The sequence below is a fragment of the Narcine bancroftii genome, chromosome 5, assembly GCF_036971445.1.
Source record: "Narcine bancroftii isolate sNarBan1 chromosome 5, sNarBan1.hap1, whole genome shotgun sequence".
NCBI classification, from domain to species: domain Eukaryota; kingdom Metazoa; phylum Chordata; class Chondrichthyes; order Torpediniformes; family Narcinidae; genus Narcine; species Narcine bancroftii.
This window is the reverse complement of record NC_091473.1, coordinates 202,433,751-202,457,378: the sequence shown is the minus strand read 5'-3', so window position 1 is coordinate 202,457,378 and position 23,628 is coordinate 202,433,751. Positions and strand designations below refer to the sequence as shown.

The following is a 23,628-nucleotide window of genomic DNA, read 5'->3' as shown; positions in this document are numbered from 1 at the left end:
ACGCAAAGGCACAAACACGAAAATTAAAATAAAATGAAAGTAAAGGTGGGAAGAAAATGGCAACGAAGAAAGAAAAGTCAAAAGCAATGGGAAGAAGAGAAGAAGAAAAGACATCGGAAGAAGAAGGTGAAGGCCTTACCTGTCTGAGGAGGCCCGCTGTGGAGAGAGAAGCCCGTTCCCTCAGGTCAGTCGAAGTCCCGAGCTCGGGTCTACAAAAATGGCTCGCGGAGCCAAGCAAAAGTGTGTAACCGTGCATGACAAAAAAAACACTGACGGGAGGGGGGACCAGCTGAGAAGTCGATCTCCACAGCTGAGAATGACAGCCACAGCACAACAACAAGAGGAAAACACAGAAAATAACGAGAGCAAGAAAGAAGAGAGTAAAAGGAAATCAAAGAAACAACAGATGACCAACTCAGAGGAAAAGAAGAGGAAGAACACAGAGAAATGGAAGAAGAAGGGAAGGGCAAGTACATGGATATATATTTTTTTAAAGAATACATGGAATCAATAAAAGAATGGCAATCACAAGAATTTAGTGAAATAAAAAGAAGAATAAAAAGTACAGAAGAAAAAAATGAATAGATTAGAGATGGTCATGTCAGATATAGGAAAAAGAGTGGACAAGGTGGAAGAACGAGAAACAGCCATAGAAATGGAAGTAGATGATTTAAAAAAGAAATTAGAAGAATCTGATTAAAAAGTTAAAGAGACACAAGAACTGTTATCTCAGAAGATAGATACAATGGAAAATTATAATAGAAGAAACAATATAAAGATAGTGGGCCTTAAGGAAGATGAAGAAGGCAAGAATATGAGAGAATTTATAAAAGATTGGATCCCCAGGGTCCTAGGAAGACCAGAATTACAGGAAGAAATGGAAATAGAAAGGGCACATAGAACATTAGCCCCGAAACCACAACCACAACAAAAACCAAGATCCATTTTAGTAAAATTCCTAAGATATACAACAAGAGAAAATATATTGGAGAAAGCAATGAAGAAAATAAGAGAAGACAAAAAGCCACTGGAATACAAAGGTCAAAAATTTTTTTTCTATCCAGATATAAGTTTTGAACTCCTGAAGAAGAGAAAGGAGTTTAATACAGCAAAAACGATCCTATGGAAAAAAGGATATAAATTTATGCTAAAGTACCCAGCGGTACTTAAAATAGTTATTCCAGGGCAGCAAAACAGACTATTCTCGAATCCGGAGGAAGCACGAAAATTTGCAGAACAACTACAAAACAGACAGAGAGATGAAGACATGTAACGAGAGTAAAAATGACCACAAACTATATGTATGTGTGTATATGGGTATACATATATATATATATATATGTGTGTGTGTGTGTGTGTGTGTGTGTATGTATATATGTGTGTACATGTGTGTATGTGTATTTAAAAGAAAATATATAGAGTATAGATAAGAATTAATAAGGGAAAGTAAGGGAAGAGAGGAAGTAAGGAGGGAATTAAGAGAGTGACCTTTGTTATATATGAAGATTAAAATCTTTTCGGGGGGGCTGGGTGGGGAGGAGTTACGGTCACTGCGAAATCAGTTGACATTTGCGAGTGATTTCGCAAATCCAAATGGAGAGGGGAGATGTGGTTGCCCAACAAGGGACAAAGGGCAACTCAGGAAGGGGAGGGGATAATGGGGTTAAAGGATTTTTAGATAGGAGAGTAATGGAAATATTTTATGTTTTAGAAATGTTGTCTTATAATGTGCTTAAAAAAAGAAAACAGAAATGGATAAGAAGGAAAGGTGATGAGGAAACGGAAAGGAAAGATAAACAAAGTATAAGATGGCTATGTTGAATTATATGACTTTAAATACTAATGGAATACATAACCAAATCAAAAGGAAGAAACTGTTAAATTTATTGAAAAAAGAAAAAATTGATATAGCATTCATACAAGAAACACATTTAATTGAAGTAGAACACAAGAAATTAAAGAGAGATTGGATAGGACATGTAACAGCAGCGTCATATAATTCAAAAGCTAGAGGAGTAGCTATATTAATCAGTAAAAATGTACCAATCAAAATAGAAGAGGAAATAATAGATCCAGCAGGGAGATATGTAATGATAAAATGTCAGATATATTCGGAGTTTTGGAATTTACTTAATGTATATTCACCTAATGAAGAAGATCAAAAATTTATGCAAGATATCTTTTTGAAGATAGCAGATACACAAGGGAACATACTAATAGGAGGGGATTTCAATCTTAATTTGGATTCAAACATGGATAAAACTGGAAAAAAATTAATAGAAAAAACAAAGTAACCAAATTTATAATTAAATCGATGCAAGAAATGCAACTATTGGATCTATGGAGGAAACAATACCCAAAGGAAAAGGAATATTCATATTATTCGGGCAGACATAAAACATACTCAAGAATAGACCTATTCCTGTTATCAGCTCACATGCAAGAGAGAGTTAGGAAAACGGAATATAAAGCTAGACTATTATCAGACCACTCACCCCTGATATTGACAATAGAGTTAGAGGACATCCCACAAAGAATGTATAGATGGAGATTAAACTCCATGCTACTTAAAAGGCAGGATTTTAGAGAGTTCACTGAACGACAAATTAAAATGTACTTTGAAATAAATACGGAATCAGTGAAAGATAAGTTTATACTGTGGGACCCAATGAAAGCGTTCATCAGAGGGCAAATAATAAGTTATGTAACCAAGACGAAGAAGGATTACAACCAGGAAACAGTTGGAAAGGGAAATAGCAAATATAGAAAAAGAATTAGCAATGAAGGATGACACAACTAAAAGAAGAGAATTGTCAGATAAAAAAATTAAAAATGTAACACTACAAACATATAAGGTGGAAAAGAACATAATGAAGACAAAACAGAAATATTATGAACTAGGAGAAAAAACGCACAAAATTCTAGTGTGGCAGCTTATGACAGAACAAACTAAGAGAATTGTATTGGCATTAAGGAAAAAAGACAAGCAAATCACATATAATCCAACGGAGATTAATGAAAACTTTAGAGAATTCTACGAACAACTATATCAAACTGAAAACGAAGGGAAAGAAGATAAAATAGATGAATTTTTAACTAAAATTGAACTACCAAAATTACAAACAGAGGAACAAAATAAATTAACAAAACCATTTGAAATATAAGAAATACAGGAGATAATAAAAAAACTACCGAACAATAAAACACCAGGAGAGGATAGATTCCCAATAGAATTCTATAAAACATTTAAAGATTTATTAATTCCTCCCCTTCTAGAAGTAATCAACCAGATTGATAAAACAGAAAGCTTACCAGAGTCATGTAAAACAGCAATAATTACAGTAATACCAAAGACAGGGAAAGATCCACTTATACTAGTGTCATATAGACCAGTGGTAAACTGGTTGACCGTTTTGAGTTTTGTGTGCCCGATGGAGATGTGGGGGGGCTGGTAGTCATGGTGGGGAGCTGGCTGATGGAGCACCTCAGTTTTCTTCAGGCTGACTTCCAGGCCAAACATTTTGGCAGTTTCCGCAAAGCAGGACGTCAAGCGCTGAAGAGCTGGCTCTGAATGGGCAACTAAAGCGGCATCGTCTGCAAAGAGTAGTTCACGGACAAGTTTCTCTTGTGTCTTGGTGTGAGCTTGCAGGCGCCTCAGATTGAAGAGACTGCCATCCGTGCGGTACCGGATGTAAACAGCGTCTTCATTGTTGGGGTCTTTCATGGCTTGGTTCAGCATCATGCTGAAGAAGATTGAAAAGAAGGTTGGTGCGAGAACACAGCCTTGCTTCACGCCATTGTTAATGGAGAAGGGTTCAGAGAGCTCATTGCTGTATCTGACCCGACCTTGTTGGTTTTCATGCAGTTGGATAATCATGTTGAGGAACTTTGGGGGACATCCGATGCGCTCTAGTATTTGCCAAAGCCCTTTCCTGCTCACGGTGTCGAAGGCTTTGGTGAGGTCAACAAAGGTGATGTAGAGTCCTTTGTTTTGTTCTCTGCACTTTTCTTGGAGCTGTCTGAGGGCAAAGACTCAAAACTCAAAACGGTCAACCAGTTTACCTATCTCGGCTGCACCATTTCATCAGATGCAAGGATCGACAATGAGATAGACAACAGACTCGCCAAGGCAAATAGCGCCTTTGGAAGACTACACAAAAGAGTCTGGAAAAACAACCAACTGAAAAACCTCAGAAAGATAAACGTATACAGAGCCGTTGTCATACCCACACTCCTGTTCGGCTCCGAATCATGGGTCCTCTACCGGCATCACCTACGGCTCCTAGAACGCTTCCACCAGCGTTGTCTCCGCTCCATCCTCAACATCCATTGGAGCGCTTTCATCCCTAACGCTTCCACCAGCGTTGTCTCCGCTCCATCCTCAACATCCATTGGAGCGCTTTCATCCCTAACGTCGAAGTTCTCGAGATGGCAGAGGTCGACAGCATTGAGTCCACGCTGCTGAAGATCCAGCTGCGCTGGGTGGGTCACGTCTCCAGAATGGAGGACCATCGCCTTCCCAAGATCGTGTTATATGGCGAGCTCTCCACTGGCCACCGTGACAGAGGTGCACCAAAGAAAAGGTACAAGGACTGCCTAAAGAAATCTCTTGGTGCCTGCCACATTGACCACCGCCAGTGGGCTGATATCGCCTCAAACCGTGCATCTTGGCGCCTCACAGTTTGGCAGGCAGCAACCTCCTTTGAAGAAGACCGCAGAGCCCAACTCACTGACAAAAGGCAAAGGAGGAAAAACCCAACACCCAACCCCAACCAACCAATTTTCCCCTGCAGCCGCTGCAACCGTGTCTGCCTGTCCCGCATCGGACTTGTCAGCCACAAACGAGCCTGCAGCTGACGTGGACTTTTTACCCCCTCCATAAATCTTCGTCCGCGAAGCCAAGCCAAAGAAGACCAATATCTTTACTTAACACAGATTACAAGATAATAGCTAAACTATTAGCAAACAGATTAGCCGACTATGTACCAAAAATAGTAAATCTAGACCAAACTGGATTTATTAAAAAAAAGACGAACAACAGACAATATCTGTAAATTTATTAACTTAATTCATGCAGTAGAAGGAAATAAAACTCCAGCAGTAGCGGTTGCTTTAGATGCAGAGAAGGCCTTTGACAGAGTAGAATGTAATTATTTATTCAAAGTACTACAAAAATTCAGCTTACCAGAGAAATATATTAATTGGATTAAAGCATTATATAAGGGGCCATTGGTGAAAGTGACAGTAAACGGATATATATCAAAACAATTTAACTTAATCAGATCAACAAGGCAGGGATGCCCACTATCTCCTTTATTGTTCGCATTAGCCATAGAAGAACTAGCAGAACTGATAAGAACTGAAAATAAAATAAAAGGGATAAAAATAAAAGGCAAGGAATATAAAATCAGTTTATTTGCAGATGATGTTATAATATACTTAGTAGAACCAGAAATATCATTAAAAGAATTACATAGGAAATTGAAGGAATATGGAGAAGTGTTGGGGTACAAGATTAACGCAAATAAAACGAAGCAATGCCAATGAATAATGCGGATTTCTCAAAATTTGAGAAAGAATCACCATTCAGATGACAAACGCAAGCAATGCGATATCTAGGTATACAAATAAATAAAAACCTCAGCCATCAATATAAACTCAATTATTATCCACTAATGAAAAAATTACAAGACGACTTAGAGCATTGGAAAGATTTACCACTAACACTGATAGGAAGGATAAACTGTATTAAAATGAACATTTTCCCAAGGATACAATATTTATTTCAGACATTACCAATACGATTAACAGAGAAATTTTTCAAGGATTTAAAGAAAATAATAAGGAAATTTTTATGGAAAGGGGGGAACCGAGGATAGCACTAGATAAATTAACAGAATGGTATAAACAAGGAGGCTTACAACTACCAAACTTTTAAAATTATTATAGAGCCGCACAATTAAGATACCTATCAGATTTTTATCAAACAAGGGAAAAGTCAGATTGGACTAGTTTAGAACTATATATAATAGGGGAGAAGATACCTGAACATATATTATATAAATGGGATGAAAAATTGGTACTACGTAGAAATTCTCCGGTATTGCATCATTATTTGGAAGAAGATTCATGTAGAAAGGAATAAAACAAATTACCAACTACCAAAACTAATACTGACGCAAAATCAGCTAATCCCTTTTACAATAGATAACCTTTCCTTTAGAGAATGGGAGAAAAAAGGGATCAAAAGAATAGAGAATTGTTTTTCGGGAAATAAACTATTATCCTTTGAACAATTGAAGGATAAATATAATATAACTGACGATACAAGGTTGGCATACTACCAACTGAAATTCTACTTGAAGGACAAATTGGGAAACAGTCTGAGGTTACAAGAAGGAAGTAATTTTGAATATGTGATTACAGATACAATGATAATCAAAAAATTTATAACAAACATGTATATTAAACTACAAGAAAAGGAGAATGAGGAAGCAAATGGTAAAACCAAACAAAAATGGGAACAAGATCTAAGCATAAAGATAAAGAATGAAGCATGAAAGAAACTATGCTCCGGAACCATGAGAAATACAATAAACACAAGGTTACGTATGATACAATATAACTGGATACACAGGTTATACATTACACCTCAAAAGTTAAATAAATGGGACCCAACAGTATCAGAGAGATGTTTTCGCTGTAAAAAGGAAACGCGAACAACAGTTCATGCAATTTGGACATGTGAGAAAGTGAAAAAATTTTGGGAACATCTAAACCAGATACTAAATAAAATCACAAAAAGCAATATACCAAAAAACCCAGAGATCTTCCTCCTAAGTAATATAAAAACAAAGAATTTGGACTTGCTTTGGATGGAGCACAAAAAAGATTTGTTATGATAGCCCTAGCTGTAGCAAAAAAATGTATTATGTCAACCTGGAAATTAGAAAATAATTTGAGAATACAACAATGATATATAGAAATGAATAAATGTATTCCATTAGAAAAAATAACATACAATTTAAGAAATAACATTACAATATTTGAACAAATATGGGAGCCATACATGAAACACAATAGAGAAAACCTACCGTGGACATCTACCACCTAAAATGACAGGAGAAGATAATGAAAAGAACTGACTCAGTGGAATTTCTTGTTTATTTTTATTGAGTGACAACATTATTTAACGGGTTTAATGTATCTTAGATTCTGAACTTTAAATAAGTGGGAGGGGAGGTGAGGGAGGGAGGGAGGGGAGGAGGGAAGGGGGGAGAAAACGACACTGTATATATTTGAAAAGGAAAATGTATGTATCTTGATCAATATGGTTTATAGTGTGAAAAATAAAAAAAATTTAAAAAAACAAACAGAATAAAGGAACTGTGACCGGCAATAACATATTTATATAAGCTGCACTTGAGGCAGGTGACCGATAGCATGATTGGTGTAATGCATCGGGCCGTGTCCCCCACAGGCAACTCCCTCGGAACATCCTTGACATTACAAATCCAATTGCTGGCACCAAAGCAGCTGTTAAGCCAGATCAGCAGGAGCACAAGACGGAGGATCTGGAACAGAAAAGCCTGACATATGTCACTCACGATGCTGTAAGTGTTCAGTATTTAAACAAACTAAACCATCTTGTCCTTCAATAGCTACCCACTGACTGTTACCCTGGGCAGGTGTCACTATTTCCCCTTTTACAGGAGGGCCACTACCTGGTGGTGCCACCCATACCTTTGATCCAACATTCTCTAGTTCGGGAATGGGGGGCAATGACTGTTTTTCCTCTGGAATAGGCTGTAGTTCAGAAGTGTGAAGAAGTCGGTGGAAAGGTGTACCTCCCTTTAAAGGGCGATGATTCAAATTGTCGACTGCCTGCTGCAGCACATGGCATCACCCCTTCAGGGTCCCCAGTGGTGTTAACAAACGAAATTGTTCCTTCAGTAAGCCATTCATTCGTTCAACTAACCCGGCAGCCTGCAGGTAATAAGGAATATGGTAGACCCTTAAAATACTGTTGTCAGCTGCCCAATCACAGATTGCCTTCCCAGAGAAGTGCGAGCCGTTATCAGACTGAATTTCCTCTGGTACATCATAACGAGAAATTACATTGTTTAGTCTTTGGATAGTGCTAACTTGGTCAGCCGTCTTGGTGGGAAAAGCAAAAACCAGGCCCGAAAAGGTGTCAACCATTACTAGGACGTAACGTTTACCCATACAGTCTGGCATAGGGCCTATGTAATCAATTTGCCAGACCGCAGCCGAGCGAGCTCCCCGTCTTATTCGGCCATGCGGACCAGGAGGAACGGTGCGGGACTTCACAAGCTGGCATGCTGGGCATGTACGCATGACCATACAGACATCGTCCTGATGGACGGGTAAGGCATGTGTATGGGGCCACATAGCTGATCCCTTCTCCCCCAAATGGCCAGTCTGTTCGTGCGCCCATTGAGCTAGGGGGACGGTATCGGTGCGGCTGATAGTGGCAAGCTGATCTGCTACTGTATTATGTTGTGCCATGTTCGTCGTCGCATTGGTATGGGCGTCAATGTGATATACGGTTATCTCACGATGATGGGAAGCATCCCACAACAGCTGCCACAACTGTTTGTCCAATACTGGGCGGTCATGTACCAGCCAGTCATTCTTTTGCCAATCAGGCATCCATACCACTAGTCCATTAGCCACAGCCCAGAAATCAGTTAACAAGTGAAGAGGGTGATCATGGGGGTCTAGTGGTAAAGTGACCTCCTTCAACTCAACATACTGACTGGAGCCACCATCCCCCTCCTCCAATAAGTGAGTTCCTGACCTGGGATGGTAAGCCACCGCCTTCCATTTCTGCTTTCCTTGCACCCACCAGCTGCTACCATCAGTAAACCAGACATCCTCTTGTTCTGCTGGAGTGAGCAAATCATATGGTTTACCCCACTGAACTGGTGAAGGGGGTAGGGGAGGGGGGCAAGGCGGGTTCAACATCCTCATGACGAGACAGAAGATCGGCCACCTGTTCGTGTATGTGGCCCACCCCTTCAGGCCCTCTGGTTGCACAACTCTGAACATACCACTTTCATTTAACAATAGAAGACTGCTGAGCCTGCCTGATCTTTAGATTAGCGTCATTAGCCAGGACCCAGTTCATTATTGGAAGTGCAGGTCGCAACTGGATATCTGCATCACCTGTCATTCTTTCCATCTCCAGCAGGGCCAGGTAACAGGCTAATGACTGTTGTTTAAAAGCAGAATAACAAGTGGCAACCTCGGGCATGGTTCGTGACCAAAATCTGAGCGTGACTCGGCGGCCTTCTTGTTTCTGCCAGAGGCTCCAGGAGGCCACATGATCAGTAACAGAGTCCTGTAGTTCGTAGGGCATATTTGGGATACGGGGTGAAATGAACAAAGTGAGAGGTACAAATTTACCCAGGACAATAGGTGCTGCGAGCAGGGTTGGTCTCAAGATGTTTCGCCGAAAGAAAGAGGTGAGCCCTGAGCAGTTCTTGATTCCGGGATGGACTTCCAAAGACGATGGGTTTGGCATGTAGGCCAATACGCTGTCTTTGTTGGGACCACCCCTTAGTTGGGATGAGGTTCGATCCATCAAGTGTGCCTCTGGGAGAGCGGGTTGCCACTCTCCTTTGAGAAAGTAAATTTCCTGTTAAAAAGGGGACGCTGACGTCTGCTTGGCGGACTGGAACGCCCTTTTCTGATCGTCACCCCATAAAAAGTCTGCTTCCTTTTGGGTAATCTTGTATAGAGGACATAAAAGTAACGCCAAGTGTGGAATATGGCGTCGCCAGTATCCCAATAACCATAGGGTCTCTTTTTTACTAGTAGGAGTGGCCAAGACTGTGATCTTATTGCGAACTTTATCGGGAACCACCTGTTCTCCAGCATGCCACTGAATTTCAAGATAACCGTCTGGGACGGGCCCTGTACCTTGGCAGGGTTAATGGTGCACCCTCTTTGCATCAGGGCATCTTGGACATTCTCCATACCTTCCTGTACCATCTCCTCCATGGCCCCTTGGATCATCACATCATCAATATAATGGTGAATCGAGAGAGAAGGTGATACTGGCACCGTCTCCAACTCATGGGCAGTTAGGCTGTGGCAAATAGTGGGAGAGTGTACATAGACCTGAGGGAGGCGGGTGAAGGTATACTGGCGCCCCAGATCCTGTGAGACCTCATCCATAAGAATACTGAAGAAGGCATTAGCGAGATCAATGACAGGATACCATGTTCCTGAGTTCCCAGTAGCAATGTTTTCAATAAGGGTAACAATGTCCGGAACTGCTGAAGTAAGTGGTGGGGCATGTTTATGTCAACTGTCATTCTCCTGGAGCCATCTGGCTTCTGGACCGGCCAAACAGGGCTATTAAAGGGCGACGTTGCGGGCCTCACTACCCCTTCTTCTTCTCTTCCTGCCCTCCAGGGAGGCGATATTGTGGAATGTTTCGGGGGGGGGGGGAGGCACCATCACAGGATCCCACTTAGACTGACCCACCACTAGTCTTTTCGTAATAGTCCAAATTCCAAATGTAAATCCCCCTTGACTAGTATTAAGGGCTGTACTGGCCAACATATTGATACCCAAGATACAGTTGTCAGTGGCAGCCACCAGGGGAAGGGCCATCACCCACCGTGGCGCGAACTTTTATTTCCTTTATCCCCTCTATTCGAAATGTTTGTCCAGTCCAGAGGTCAGGGTTACCAGGAATCACCGAGTGCTCCGCACCGGTGTCGACCAAGGCCAAATATTGGTGGTCATTACCCCCACCCCAATGGATTGTTATCGGTATGTAGGGCCGCAGGTCCCATGTATCTGCCATATCTCAATGGAGTAGACATGGGAACCCCGCCTGCACCCTCATGCCTTAGTCGGGTTTGGGGCTTCCAGGACCACATGCCACTATTATCCATAAGAGCCTTTTTAACCAATTGTTGTATCTCATCACGGGTAACTGGCGCAAGAGAAGCTGGCTCAATAGGAGCAGCAGTGGGAGCAGAAGGCACAGCTGGGCCAGGAGGACTCAGCAGCTGGGGATGATATTCCCCTGCCTTCCTCTTCTAAAGGGCATAAAGGACCGCAGTAGGTTTCCCATCAATATCACTTTTAGGTACATCTAACTTTAACAAGGTTCAAAAAAGGTCCTTTCTTGTCGGTCCGTTATTAGCAGCAGCCCCTCTCTTTTCATCCTGCTTGTCTGATTTCACCTGGGTTGTACGTCAGTGGATTTTACCTCCCAACTCTAATTCTCGAAGCCCAGATAAGGCATGCACCGCCTCAGACACAGAGTGCCCAATAAGCGGACTATTTACGGACAGAACCAGTCCCCGTACAGTGGGTTGAGCGGAACGAACCAATCGGGTATGCATTCCAGCTGTAAATATCTCTTCATCAGGGCTCCCCCCATATGCCCACAGCCTCAAATGCCCTGCATACAAGGCAGAGGCCAGGGCCTTTTGACGAATTACTGCTATACCCTCCTCTGGGGTGCCCCAATTGTTCTGTAAATGTAAATCCCAATCGACTGGTGATGGGTATACTCGTAGCATGGCATCCCCTAGAGCGGCAAGTAAATAATCCACCTCTCTTCCTCTACCCTGCAGCTCAGCAGTGACCCGGATATCAGTAGTAAATGTTCCTAATCCTAACAATTCCTCAGGGGTTAAATATACAGTACCCCCTCCTTGCTCCCAAACACGCAGGAGCCAGGCTGCCAGAGTTTCTCCCGCCTTTTGCCTAAATCGACCTCCAATGGCAGCCAGCTCTTTTATGGAGAAGTCACGTATGATTGTCTGCTCTTGACCCCTGCTCCCACTTTAGCCCACAGGGTCCTTTGCCCAGTGGACGGGACGAAGCCTAGGCCTTCCCGTAGAGGGGGTGGGCCATTGAGCATAAGCAGGGGTTCGGATACCTTCCCCTGGGTCCTCTAGTGAGATCAGGGGATCTACCTCTTCAATCTCGTCAGATACATTCCACCCCTCTCCCTCTCTGTCTGTTTGGAAAATCTGCTGCCTTACAGGGCGGGCGTGAACAGTGGGTGGAGAGGGTAGTATGTTAGGCATATGCTGAGGAGTATCTGCATTATTACCATTGTCATCATTCCAGATATCCCGTCCCAATCATCAATTACATCAGGATTGTCACCATTCCTTATCATGGCATGAATACGATGTGGATTGAGTTCTACTCCATGCTTTTCTTTATCTGCACAGAGCTGCTGCCGGAGTTTAATATTACGGCAGATCGTTTGGACATGCTTATCCTCCCATTCTTTGGCTCGGTCCCAACAAAGACAGGGTATTGGCCAACATGCCAAACCCATCGTCTTTGGAAGTCCATCCAGGAATCAAGAACTGCTCAGGGCTCACCTCTTTCTTTCGGCGAAACATCTTGAGACCAACCCTGCTCGCAGCACCAATTGTCCTGGGTAAACTTGTACCTCTCACTTTGTTCATTTTAGATTGGTCACAGTGTTTGAGCTACTGAAAGAAAATAGACACCCACACCGAGAGCAGTTCAGTTTATACAAATGTTTATTACAAATTCAAAAGCTGATTTCAAAGTACAATATGCAAGCCCTTCCCAATTATACTTATCAACGCCTGGACTGGTCCCAACTGCCAAAGTGAGGCAATGACTGCACAGATGTAGTAGGTTGTCTGGGCACTGGTAGCAGCTTCTCCACCTCCCCCGACCGGGACATTGGTTGGAGTCTAGAAGTTCTTCTTCTTGCTGAGAGATGTTGCCACCTCTCCGAGAGTCTCGAACTTCAGCAGTGGGACCATGACTTATATTACCCAAAAGTTGTTTACTCATAGTTGATCTCTCTGAATAAATGATTTAATTATCTTCAATGTCTCCTGACAGTCTGCGACCAAAAAAAGACAACTGCATCTCTGGGCTTTATGGTGGAAATTAGATCATGTTGACTGATTCATATGCATCCTGGGACCCATGGTGGAATTTAGATTATGTCTTCCTATTCAACTGCATCCCTGGGCCCCATGGTGGAATTTAGATTTTGTCTTCTGATGCAATTGCATCCCTTCTTGCATAAGCTGGTCTAAATCCTCCATTACAGGCTCCCCCTTGATTCACCAAGGTGAGGCAGCTAAATGGATAGGAAATTGGCTTGGTGGTAGAAAGGGGTGATCTCACAGAGGTGTGCTGCATCAGAAGAGGAATGGATCAGGTGAATACAAGCCCTTTGCCCAGAGTCGGGGAATGGGTAACCACAGGACACCGGTTTAAGGTGAGGTGGGGAGCGGGGAGATTTCACGGGAACCTGAGAGGATCACTTTTTTTTGACACAGAGGGTGGTGGGCGTGTGGAATGGACTGCCGGAGGAGGTGGTTGAGGCAGGTCCTAGTGCAGCGACTGGACGGACACCTGGATGGGATGGGTTTAGAGGGATTTGGGCCAAATGCAGGTATGTGGGCAGGTTATTTTAGTCAGCAGATGGGTCCAAAGGGCCTGTGCCCATGCTGGGTGACATCGTGTGAAGAGTGGGTCAGTAAAACGACAGCAGATGGGGTGCAAAGGGGAGAAAAGTCTTCCAGCGGGATGAGCTACGTCAAGGGCAACACATGCAAAAAGATCAATGCATCCTTGTATCAAAATAATTAGGTCAAAAGCACAGCAAATAATTAGGAAGGCAAATGCAATGCTGTTTTTTATTGTAAAGGAAAACCTCAGTGCAACAGTATTTGGAGGCAGTGCTCATGGTGTTCAGTGTATCATTTTGACACCTACTCTGTACAGTTTTGTGTATCCACCCTCTGCTCACAACACTCATACTCCCACCATTCACCATTGAGGTCCTACTCTTGTTAGACCTCCCAAAATGCAACAGCTCTCAGGGAGCAGCAGGAAATGCAGGCAGCATCCTTGGAAGGGAGGAACGTTTTCCTGATGCTCTGAGCTTCTGAAATTTCATCCAATCTGGAGCAGAGCAGCTCCCATCCCACAGAGCAGGAATGCTTCCAGCAGTGCACATTTCAAAGTTGTTGAGAGTTTGTTGGGTGGATGTGTTTGTCCCAACTCAGGCCATGTACTGGGAAGGGTTTTGACTGTCATGTGACAGCACTGCCTCCTACCGACGGAGGGCACACCAGCTGCCAATCATGTTTGGTTCCACCCCACCCATTAGTGCACACCTTGCCGTTGGATCCATGTAAATGGCCTGGACTGCACTCTCCAGCCTACCTGGACTTGGCCCTGGGCCAAAGGCTGTTGTAATTGGATTAATCCTCCTGGCACCGAGACATTGAAGAACATGGAACCTAAAAATCTACTGCACAGTACAGACCCTTTAGCCCATAGCGTTGTGCTAACCTGATAACAATTGCCAAGCATTTCCCCACTGTGTAACCCTCCATTTTTCTCAGTTCCATCTACTCAATTGTCTCTTGAAAGATCCTCTTGCACCTGCCTCCACCACTGTTGCCGGCTGTGCATTCCATATGCTCACAACACACATTAAAAATTCACCCACTGCCAAGCCCCTTACAACAATGACCCCTCGTGTTAGCCATTTCAGCCCTGGGTAAAAGGCCGTCCACATGATCAATGCCTCTCAGTATCCTATACACCTCCATCAGGTCACCCCTCACCCTCCAAAGAGAAAAGACCAAGTTCACACAACCTATCCTCACCCTCCAACCCAGGCAGCGTCCCTGTAAATCTCCTGTGCACCTCTTGATCTAAAATCCTCCTGAGCAATGTAGATCCCAAGGGAACGAACACTGTATTTTCCCATTTCCCTCAATCCAGTCCTAATTTCATCACCTTCTCCAGATCTCCCTTGTCCCTCCTCCTCTGCTCCTTCCATAATCTCCTCCTTGATCTATCTTGTCCAGCAGCTCCTACCCCCCCCCCACCTGACTTTCCCGCACCCCTTTTCATTACTTTCTTCTGCTCCTGCCCCAATCTTCACTGAAGGGGTCTTGACCTGAAGTGTTGACGGAACTTTCTTTTCCATGGAGGTTGCTTGGCTTGCCGAGTTCTCCCATCTCCTTTTGGCCTGCTCGTTCATCAGCTCTCTACCTTCACTCGCCCCTCTGCTCTGTCACCCCCCCTTCCTCCAGCCTTTCAACTCTAGTGCACTCATCCTCGCTCCACCTTTCAACCCCTCACCCCCCAAATTAGTGCCCATTTCCAGACCCAAAAATGCTGACCGCCCGGTTCTCCTCCCCCCGCAGATGCTGTCCAACCCAGTCGTTTGTTCATCAAAGGGCAGAAATTTGTCCAGCAGTGACATCGCATCAGGGTCAATGACCACTCAGCAAAACAGCCAATCCTGGACAATTGGAGCACATCACGTGACCAAGAACCCCACTGACTGCAGGATAGAGCACAGGCGGCAATGTTTCAATGTTCCCGGGCATCTCCCCATGTACCAACCCATCTTCTTCAATGGTTCCAACTTGCGCATGAGATGGGTCAGAAGTAGATATTGAATTTTACAAAAGGATGTGTAGGCTTTATCAGCAAAGGAGGAAGAAAGAAGCATTTTATTTCTATTGATGAGATATGTTAAAAAAATGCATTTATAACAAAGAACAACTTTTATTACAGGACATCAGTACGTTTCGGGTTATTCAAACAAGTCATGCCAGTAGCACATTATAACAATACAAGAAAATAGGAGCACCTCAAGCTTGTAATATAGTTCGGGAGTTCACCAGCAGGGAGACAGGCCCTTTCTCCCAGCGTGACCGTACCGACCAAGCTAGTTGGCCCCTGTCCCTCCCAACCTTTTCTGGCCACAAACTCATCCAAATGTCTCTTTAAGGTGACAATCGTCCCTGCTTTTCCCACTTCCTTCAGCAGCTCACTCCAAATCCCCCTCCCCCACCCACAGGTGGTGAGGAGGGTGCCCGTCAGGTCACTTTTCCCTCTCACCTTGGATCTGTGCCCTCTAGTTTAGGAATCTAGGAATCTCCAACTTTTTTTGCAGGGGGGTGGGGTGGGGAAGAAAGACTACAACTATTTAGCTTGTCGATGCTTCTCCCAATCTTTAAACCTCCCCCCCACCCCCAACCCCTTCAGGATCCCACGCCCCAGCCTATCCAACCTCCCCTTATTTTCCCCACATGAGCTTTCTCATTGGTGCTCCGGCTTACTCCCACATTCCAAAGAGGCATGAGGTTGGTCGGTTAGTTGGTCACAAGGGTGCATTTGCAGAAAGGCCTGTTCTCATGCCATGTCTCTCCAATAAGACAAAAATCCCTGCGGACACTGAAGCCTGTAGTGCCTCAGTGTCCACATTTCAATGCACGCGCAACACATTTAGACCCTTTCCCCACTGTGGACGCGCTGCTGGACTTCCAGTCTGGTGAGCACACGTCCCTGTGGATGCAACTTGTGCTGAGGGGCAGATGCTGGAGAGCTTCAAACTCTCAGCAGTTAACACCATCGACACCCTGTCCTTGCCCATGCTCGTCGACACCATGGGATGGAGTGAGGAAAGAAAAGCTCGAGGTCATTTGGAATCTTCACCCAACGACTCCATTTTTTTGTTCACCGAAGAGACTCCTATCCTGGATTCATCACCGGAAGGGAACTATCCCACCCGAGGATGCAAGAAACCGCAGAGCGTTCTATCCCAGCGCTCTCCAACCACCCAATTTCTCCAATTTCTGATAATCTATGCCCTCACTTTCTTTCCAGCCCCCAGACTCCCTCCCTCCTTTTCCCTTAGTCCGTTGCCCAGACTGTCCCTTCCACCAGCCCCCTCTGTCCCTGACCCTTCCACCAGCCCCCTCTGTCCCTGTCCCTTCCACCAGCCCCCTCTGTCCCTTTCCCTTCCTCTCTCCCATCAGAGAACCGCCCTCTGGCAACCCCCCATCCCCCACTATCTTCCCATCACCTACAGAACCTGTGCTCCCTGATGAAGGGCACAGGCCTGTCACTTTCTATGGATGTTGCACGACCTGCTGAGATCCTTCATCAATTTCATGTGTTCCAGAAAGGCACTGAATGCAGCGGAGACCATCACGCAACCTAACCTCCAGTCCATCATCACCTCCTGCTCATTTGGGGGGAGCTGCCAATGTGTTAAAGGAGCCACAGTGGAGCAGAAATAGGCTATTTAGCCCATTGAGTCTGCCCTACTATTCAATCATTCTCCCATTCACCCTACCTTTGATCCCCTGGCTAATCAAGGATCTATCAATCTCTGCCCTAAATACACCCAATGGCAACAAATTCCACAGATTCACCAACCTCTGGCTAAATAAATTTCTGTTCAAAGCAGACGCCCTTCAATCCTGAAGATGTGCCTTCTTGTTCGAGACTCTCCCACCATGGAAAACAATCTTTCCAAATCTACTCTGCCCATGCCTTCAACATTCAAATTGTTTCAATGAGATTTCCCTCCCCCAAATTCTCCTAAGTTCCAATGAGTCATCAAACGTTCCTCATATGATAAACCTTTCATTTCCAGAAATTTCCTTGCGAATCTCCTCTGGACCATCTCAAACGTTAGCACGTCCTTTCTTAAACGAGGAGCCCAAAACTACTCCAACCCATCCCACACCAGTCACACTCTCTTTCACCCCCTTCCATCAGGCTGCAGTCAGTAGACGTGGGGTTAAGTGATGAGTTTGTATTCAGACAGCTTTTCCTTCATCCAGCAATGTGAACATTCTGAAAAGAGTTTTGCATTTAGTTCTGGTTGTCTCATTACACAAAGGCTGTCGATGCTCTGGAGAGGGTGCAGAGGAGATTTTCCAGGACATCGCCCGGAGTGGATATCACATCAGATGAAGCTAGGTTAAAAGGACTTTTGCTTTTCTCTTTGGAGCGATGAAGGATGAGAGGCAACTTATAGAGGTGTATTAGTTTCAATGGGGTGGACAGCCAGCATCTTTGACCTTGGGTGACAGTAACAAACACCAGAGGGCATCTTTTCAAAGTGAGTGGAGAAAGGTTTTGGGGAGATGTCAAAGGTACTTTAAAAAAAAACAGACACAGGGAGTAATAGGTGCGTGAAATACATGGCCAGCAATTGGGGTGGAGTCTGGTATAGTGGGTACATTCAAGACTCTCAGAGAGGGACACGGATGCAAGAAAAATACAGGTGCTCCTCAACTTACAATGGGGTTGTGTTCCGACAAACCCATTGCAAGTCAAAAAAAATACAGGTATACCAAGTAAACCAACAGTGCTGTATCAGTCCCCACACTGATCCCACTGCCCCACTCTCTCCCGACAGTGCTGTATCAGTCCCCACACTGATCCCACTGCCCTGCTCTCTCCCAACAGCGCTGTATCAGTCTCTGCATGCTTTCATTGACCAAGGATGCTACAAAGAATCCACCTTAGAGGAATTATCACCATTTATTGGAAAAATCGTCAATGCTTGCAATTACAAGATCACAAGATAAAGAAACAGAAGCTGGCCATTCAGCCATTGAGCCTACTCCGCCACTCCATCATGAGCTGAACCATTCTCACATCTAGTTCCAACTTGCAGGTTTTTCTCCATATCCCTTAGTACCTTGACTAATTAGATACCTATCAGTCTCCTCTCTAAACTCCCCCAATGATCCGGCCTCCACAACTGTATGTGGCAACAAATTCCACAAATCCACGACCCTCTGGCTGAAGAAATTTCTCCTCGTCTCTGTTTTAAATGGGTACCTTCTAATTCTAAGACTGTGCCCTCTTGTCTTGAATTTACCCATCAAGGGAAACATCTTATTCACATCTTCTCTGTCCAATCCTTTCAACATTTGAAATGTCTATACATGTTCCCTCTCATTCTCCTATTCTCCAATGAATACAGTCCAAGAGCCAATAAATGTTCCTCATATGTTAGTCCTTGCATTCCAGGAATCATCCTGGTAAATCTCTGTACTCTCTCCAACATCATTAGATCCCTCCTAAGATAAGGGGCCCAAAACCGCATACACTTCTCCCATTGAGGTTTCCCCAGTACCCCACGGAGCTTCATCAACACGTCTTTACTCTTATACACTATTCCTCTTGAAATGAATGCCCACATAGCATTCGCTTTCTTTACTGTCAATCCAACCTGGTGGTTAACCTTTACGTTATCCTGTACAAGGATCCCCAAGGCCCTTTGCGCTTCTGAATTTTTTTCCCCCATCCAAATAACATCTGCCTGTTTATTTCCTCTTCCAAATGTACATTTATCAACATTGTATCTCATCTGCCATTTCTTTGCACACTAAGCTGTCCAGGTCTCTCTGCAACCTTTCAGTTTCTTCAACACTTCATGCTCCACCACCTCTCTAGGTGACATCTGCAAACTTCACCACAAAACCATTCAGTCCATAATCTAAATCATCGATATACATTGTAAAAAAAAGTGGCCCCAACATCAACCCCTGCGGAACACCACTAGTAACCGGCAACCAATCAGAACGGGATCCCTTTATTCCCACCCTTTGCTACCTCCCTACGCTCCACCCAATCTAATATCTTTCCTACAAGTCCATGGACTCTCATTGTATTAAGCAGCCTCTTATGCAGAACCTTATCAAAGGCCTTTTGAAAATCCAAATATACAACATCCACAGCCTCTCCCTTGTCCACCCTACTTGAGATTTCCTCAAAAAATTGATCGGTCCTATATCAACTTGTGTCTCTCTTTTACTCTTCATATTTAAAACAACTCTTAGCATATTTTTGTATGTTATTTGCCAACTTCCTTTCATAATTCATCTTTCCTAATGACTTTCTTAGTTTCTTTCTTTAAGTTTTTAAAAGTTTCCCAGTCCTGTTCTCCCACTAATTTTTTGCTTCCTTATGTGCCCTCCCTTTTGCTTTTATTTTAGCCTTAACTTCTCTTGTTAGCCATATTTGTGCCATTTTTCCATTCATAACTTTCTATTATCTATCCTGTCCTTTCCTTACTTCGTTGAAATATCACCCAATTCTGCACTGCCGTCCCTCCTTCTAGCTGACTTTTCCAGTCCACTTAGGCCAGGTCCTCTCTCGTCCCACTGTAATTTCCTTTGTTCCACTGAAATATGGACACACCTGATATCATCTTCTCCTTTTTAAATTTGAATCTGAATTCTTATCATGTTATGATCACTACTTCCTTGGGGTTCCATTACCTTTGGTTCCTTAACCACCTTACAGGTTCATTACATAGCATCCAATCCGAAACCATCGATCCCCTGGTAGGCTCCAAAAAGCCATCCGTGGGCACGCTACAAATCTACCTTACATGAACATATTACATGAAAGTAAATACCGATAGTTATTGTTCCATCGTAATTTCAAAAAACCGTAAGTCGGACCATCGTAAGTAGGGGAGCACCTGTAGAGAGGGTTATGGGTGAGATGGGAAAAATGAGATTGTCGTGGAGTAGGTTCACACAGGTCAGCACGACATCGGGGGCTGAAGGTCTTGTACTGTTCGATCATAAATTCACTTTGGTTCAATAGTCAGCAGATATTAACGGATCCATCCCACCCTGGTCTCCGTCTCTTCTCCCTGCTTCCATCAGGAAGAAGATTCACAAGCCTGACAGTTTCTTTTGTACTGTCTGCTTATGAGAAAATGCACTGTCTTAACTACTTCTCCCTTTCGCCTGCATCCTGTACCACAGTTCCCTGCGTTCTGACTTAACGTAACTACACTCTGCAGTCTTGTGTCATTATTGCTCTATTGCTGCATGTATGAACCAGTGTGATTCAGCTGGTGCCTAAGCAGTTGAGAAGATTCACTGAATCTTCTTTCCGGTGTGGATTTACTGGTGTCTCAGCAGGGAGGACAACTGGGGGAAGCCATTCCTGGACAGGGAGTAGGTAAATGGCTTTTTGCCATGTGAGATGACTGGTGCCTCAGCAGGGAGGAGGAGCGATTGAACCCCTTGCCACACTCCGCACAGGTGAAGGGCCTCTCCCCGGTGTGAATCAATTGGTGGGTCAGCAGGGAGGACGAGCGGGTGAAACCTTTCCCACACTGGGGGCAGGTGAAGGGCCTCTCTCCTGTGTGGATCCGCTGATGCCTCAGCAGCTCAGAGGAATAGGCGAAGCCTTTCCCGCACTCAGCGCAGGTGAAGGGCCTCTCCCCGGTGTGAGTCGATCGGTGTTTCAGTAGGGACGACGAGCGGGTGAAGCCTTTCCCGCACTGGAGGCAGGTGAAGGGTCTTTCTCCTGTGTGGATCAGCTGGTGTTTCAGCAACTCAGAGGAACAGGGGAAGCCTCTTCCGCACTCGGGGCAGGGAAACGGCCTCTCGCCGGTATGGAGATGCCGGTGGGCCAGCAAGTGGGACGATCTGGTGAACCCCTTCCCACATACAGGGCAGGGAAACGGCCTCTCGCCGGTGTGGAGATGCCGGTGGGCCAGCAGGTGAGATGACTGCGTGAACTCCTTCCCACATTCGGGGCAGGTGAAGGGCCTCTCGCCAGTGTGAGTCAATTGGTGTCTCAGCAGGGAGGACGAGCGGGTGAAGCCTTTCCCGCAATCTGAACAAGTAAATGGCCTCTCTTTGGTGTGAACTCGCTTGTGGGACTGCAGGGAGGACGACTGAACGAATCCCTTTCCGCACTCTGAGCAGGTGAAGGACCTCTCTGCACCGTGGACCTGCTGGTGTGTTACAAGGGCGTTGGATAGTTTAAAGATTATGCCACAGTCTGGACACTGAAATGGTTTCATGGTGGTGATTCCCTCCCCCCCCCCACCCCCCCAACTGCCCCCCAACCCGGCCAATCAAGAGGAGAAACAAAGACAACCTCTCGAATCTCAAAGCAAGTAGAGATCTCGATGCTTAGGTCTCTGCCGGCACCCGGAATGGTGTCCTGCTTCCAACCACCTGCCCTCCTATCACCTTTCCAGTTGGGAACAATGTCCCCAATCTGTCTCTCCAAGTCAACAACGCCCCCAATCAGTTGCTTTAAAGACCCCACCGCAATCCCACAAACAGAACCTCGTCTCGCCGCAACGCAGCTCCTCCTCTGGGTTTTATCAGCTCTCCCCTCGGTCGGGGCCCTGGGACACTCTGAACTGGGTGGGTACACACGGGGGCTGCTAGACCGAGGTCCAATACCTGTTCCCAGGAGAAGGAAGCATTGTCCCTTTCATGGTCAGAGGCTGCTGACACTTCCTGATATCCCTCAGGACTGGAATTCCTGCCTGCAACCCTTTCTGGTAGCCTGTCAAAGAAATGTAAAAACAAATTGCCATTACTGTAAAACTCTGAATAGTTTACACCACCATTCTCACCTTTATCAGCTTCCAGCTTCGGCTCACCAGTCCACCCTGTATCAAACATTATAACAACATTGCAAACAGCTAAGTCATTACCTTGAAGAATAAATGCGGCGGCGCACATACTCATGGCGAACTGGCCCCACCGGAAGGCAGCCACGAGGAGATGGCACTGTCAGGGGACCTCTGTGCTGCATGTGTTTGAACAAAGAGTGCACCTTGGGCAAGTGTGGTGATGTCCCCGACAACGCGGGGGTGGAGCTCACGCCGTTCTTAAAGGTGCGCGTGCAAAGTTTGAAATAAACAGTTAGTTGAAACCCCCAACGTGGTGGTAGTGAGTTTCAATTCATGTAGCAACCACTACATTGGTGAACCCAGCAAGTCCAGGCAGTTTTCTGGCTTCTCAATATGGATTCCGGAGAAATCAACACAGTCGCGGTGAAACTGCCCCCCTTCTGGATGCGTTGCCCACGCACTTGGTTCGGGCAGGTGGAAGCGCAGATCGCCTCCAACACACCTCACCAGATACCACGATGTTCTACCACATCATGAGCATGCTCGATGAAGAGACCGCGGCCAGGGTGGACGACCTCATCCACAACCCATGGGAGGAAGGTAAATACCTCACCGTCAAGAACCTCCTTCTCGACACCTTCGGCCTCTCCGCGCAGCAGCGCTCCTCCAGACTCCTACACCTGGATGGGCTAGGAGACAGAATCCCATCTGCCCTCATGGACGAGATGCTGGCGTTAGCAGACACAAACCTGATTTCCTTTTCTGGCAATTTTTCCTCAAACAAATGCCTGAGGTCATACAACTCCTGCTGGCAGATGAGGATTTCTCCAATCCACGACGACTCGCTGCCCGTGCAGACCAAGCGAGAAAACGAGGCCACCCTCAGTCAGGTTGCCCACCCAGAGCCCAGTTGGCTGCAAGCTCCCCCAAGCACAAACCGGAAGACCACCACCCCACCTGGCGTTTCTACCATCAATGCTGGGGGCCTCAAGCCCGCAAGTGCAGGCAGCCCTGTACGTTCCAGGGAAACGACCCAGCCAGCCGCTGTTAATAGCTAAGGCGGCTGGCCATGTGACTGACAAGTCCAGTGGCCGACGGTTCATGGTAGACACCGGATCTGAACTGAGCGTACTCCCCCCAACCACCTTCGAGACCTGCATCCGCGCACGAGTCCCTACCCTATGGGTGGCAAATGGATCCTCCATCAGAACATTTGGCACACGCAGCGCACAGATCCAGATCGGCAAGGACAAGTTCCGTTGGAAGTTCAGGCTGGCTTAGGTGGGCATGGCACTGTTGGGGGCCAATTTCCTCTGGGCACACAGCCTGTTGGTGGACATCAAAGGCAAGCAGTTGGTAAATGCACGCACCTTCCAATCCGTCCACCTTGATGCCACAAACGT

At 45.3% G+C, this 23,628-nt stretch overlaps 2 protein-coding genes across 2 annotated transcripts in view; one reads left to right on the top strand and one right to left on the bottom strand.

Annotated features, from left to right (window-relative positions):
- Window positions 1-15,574, top strand: part of LOC138765475 (uncharacterized) — a 63,511-nt gene extending 47,937 nt beyond the window's left edge. Inside the window, exons 5-6 of the mRNA XM_069942514.1 lie at window positions 7,481-7,613; window positions 15,219-15,574. Coding sequence (XP_069798615.1) covers window positions 7,481-7,613; window positions 15,219-15,476 — 391 coding nt within the window. The 3' untranslated portion in view covers window positions 15,477-15,574. The remainder of the gene's footprint in view (window positions 1-7,480; window positions 7,614-15,218) is intronic.
- A 1,255-nt stretch (window positions 15,575-16,829) lies between these two features.
- LOC138765474 (gastrula zinc finger protein XlCGF57.1-like) lies at window positions 16,830-22,407 on the bottom strand. The gene is made up of 3 exons (XM_069942513.1): window positions 22,307-22,407; window positions 22,050-22,155; window positions 16,830-21,589 (listed from the first exon to the last, which is right to left on the bottom strand). The coding sequence occupies exons 1-3, from the start codon at window positions 22,405-22,407 to the stop codon at window positions 20,759-20,761; spliced, it is 1,038 nt and encodes a 345-aa protein (XP_069798614.1). The 3' UTR covers window positions 16,830-20,758.
- Window positions 22,408-23,628: the final 1,221 nt, after the last annotated feature.

Excerpts from the sequence above, each read along its gene's own strand:
- LOC138765474 (XM_069942513.1), bottom strand. The coding sequence starts at position 22,407 with ATGCAGCACAGAGGTCCCCTGACAGTGCCATCTCCTCGTGGCTGCCTT. Across the intron at positions 22,156-22,306 it reads CGCCGCATTTATTCTTCAAG|GCTACCAGAAAGGGTTGCAG; the intron begins GTAATGACTTAG and ends TTTCTTTGACAG. Across the intron at positions 21,590-22,049 it reads CTTCCTTCTCCTGGGAACAG|CAGGTCCACGGTGCAGAGAG; the intron begins GTATTGGACCTC and ends GTAACACACCAG.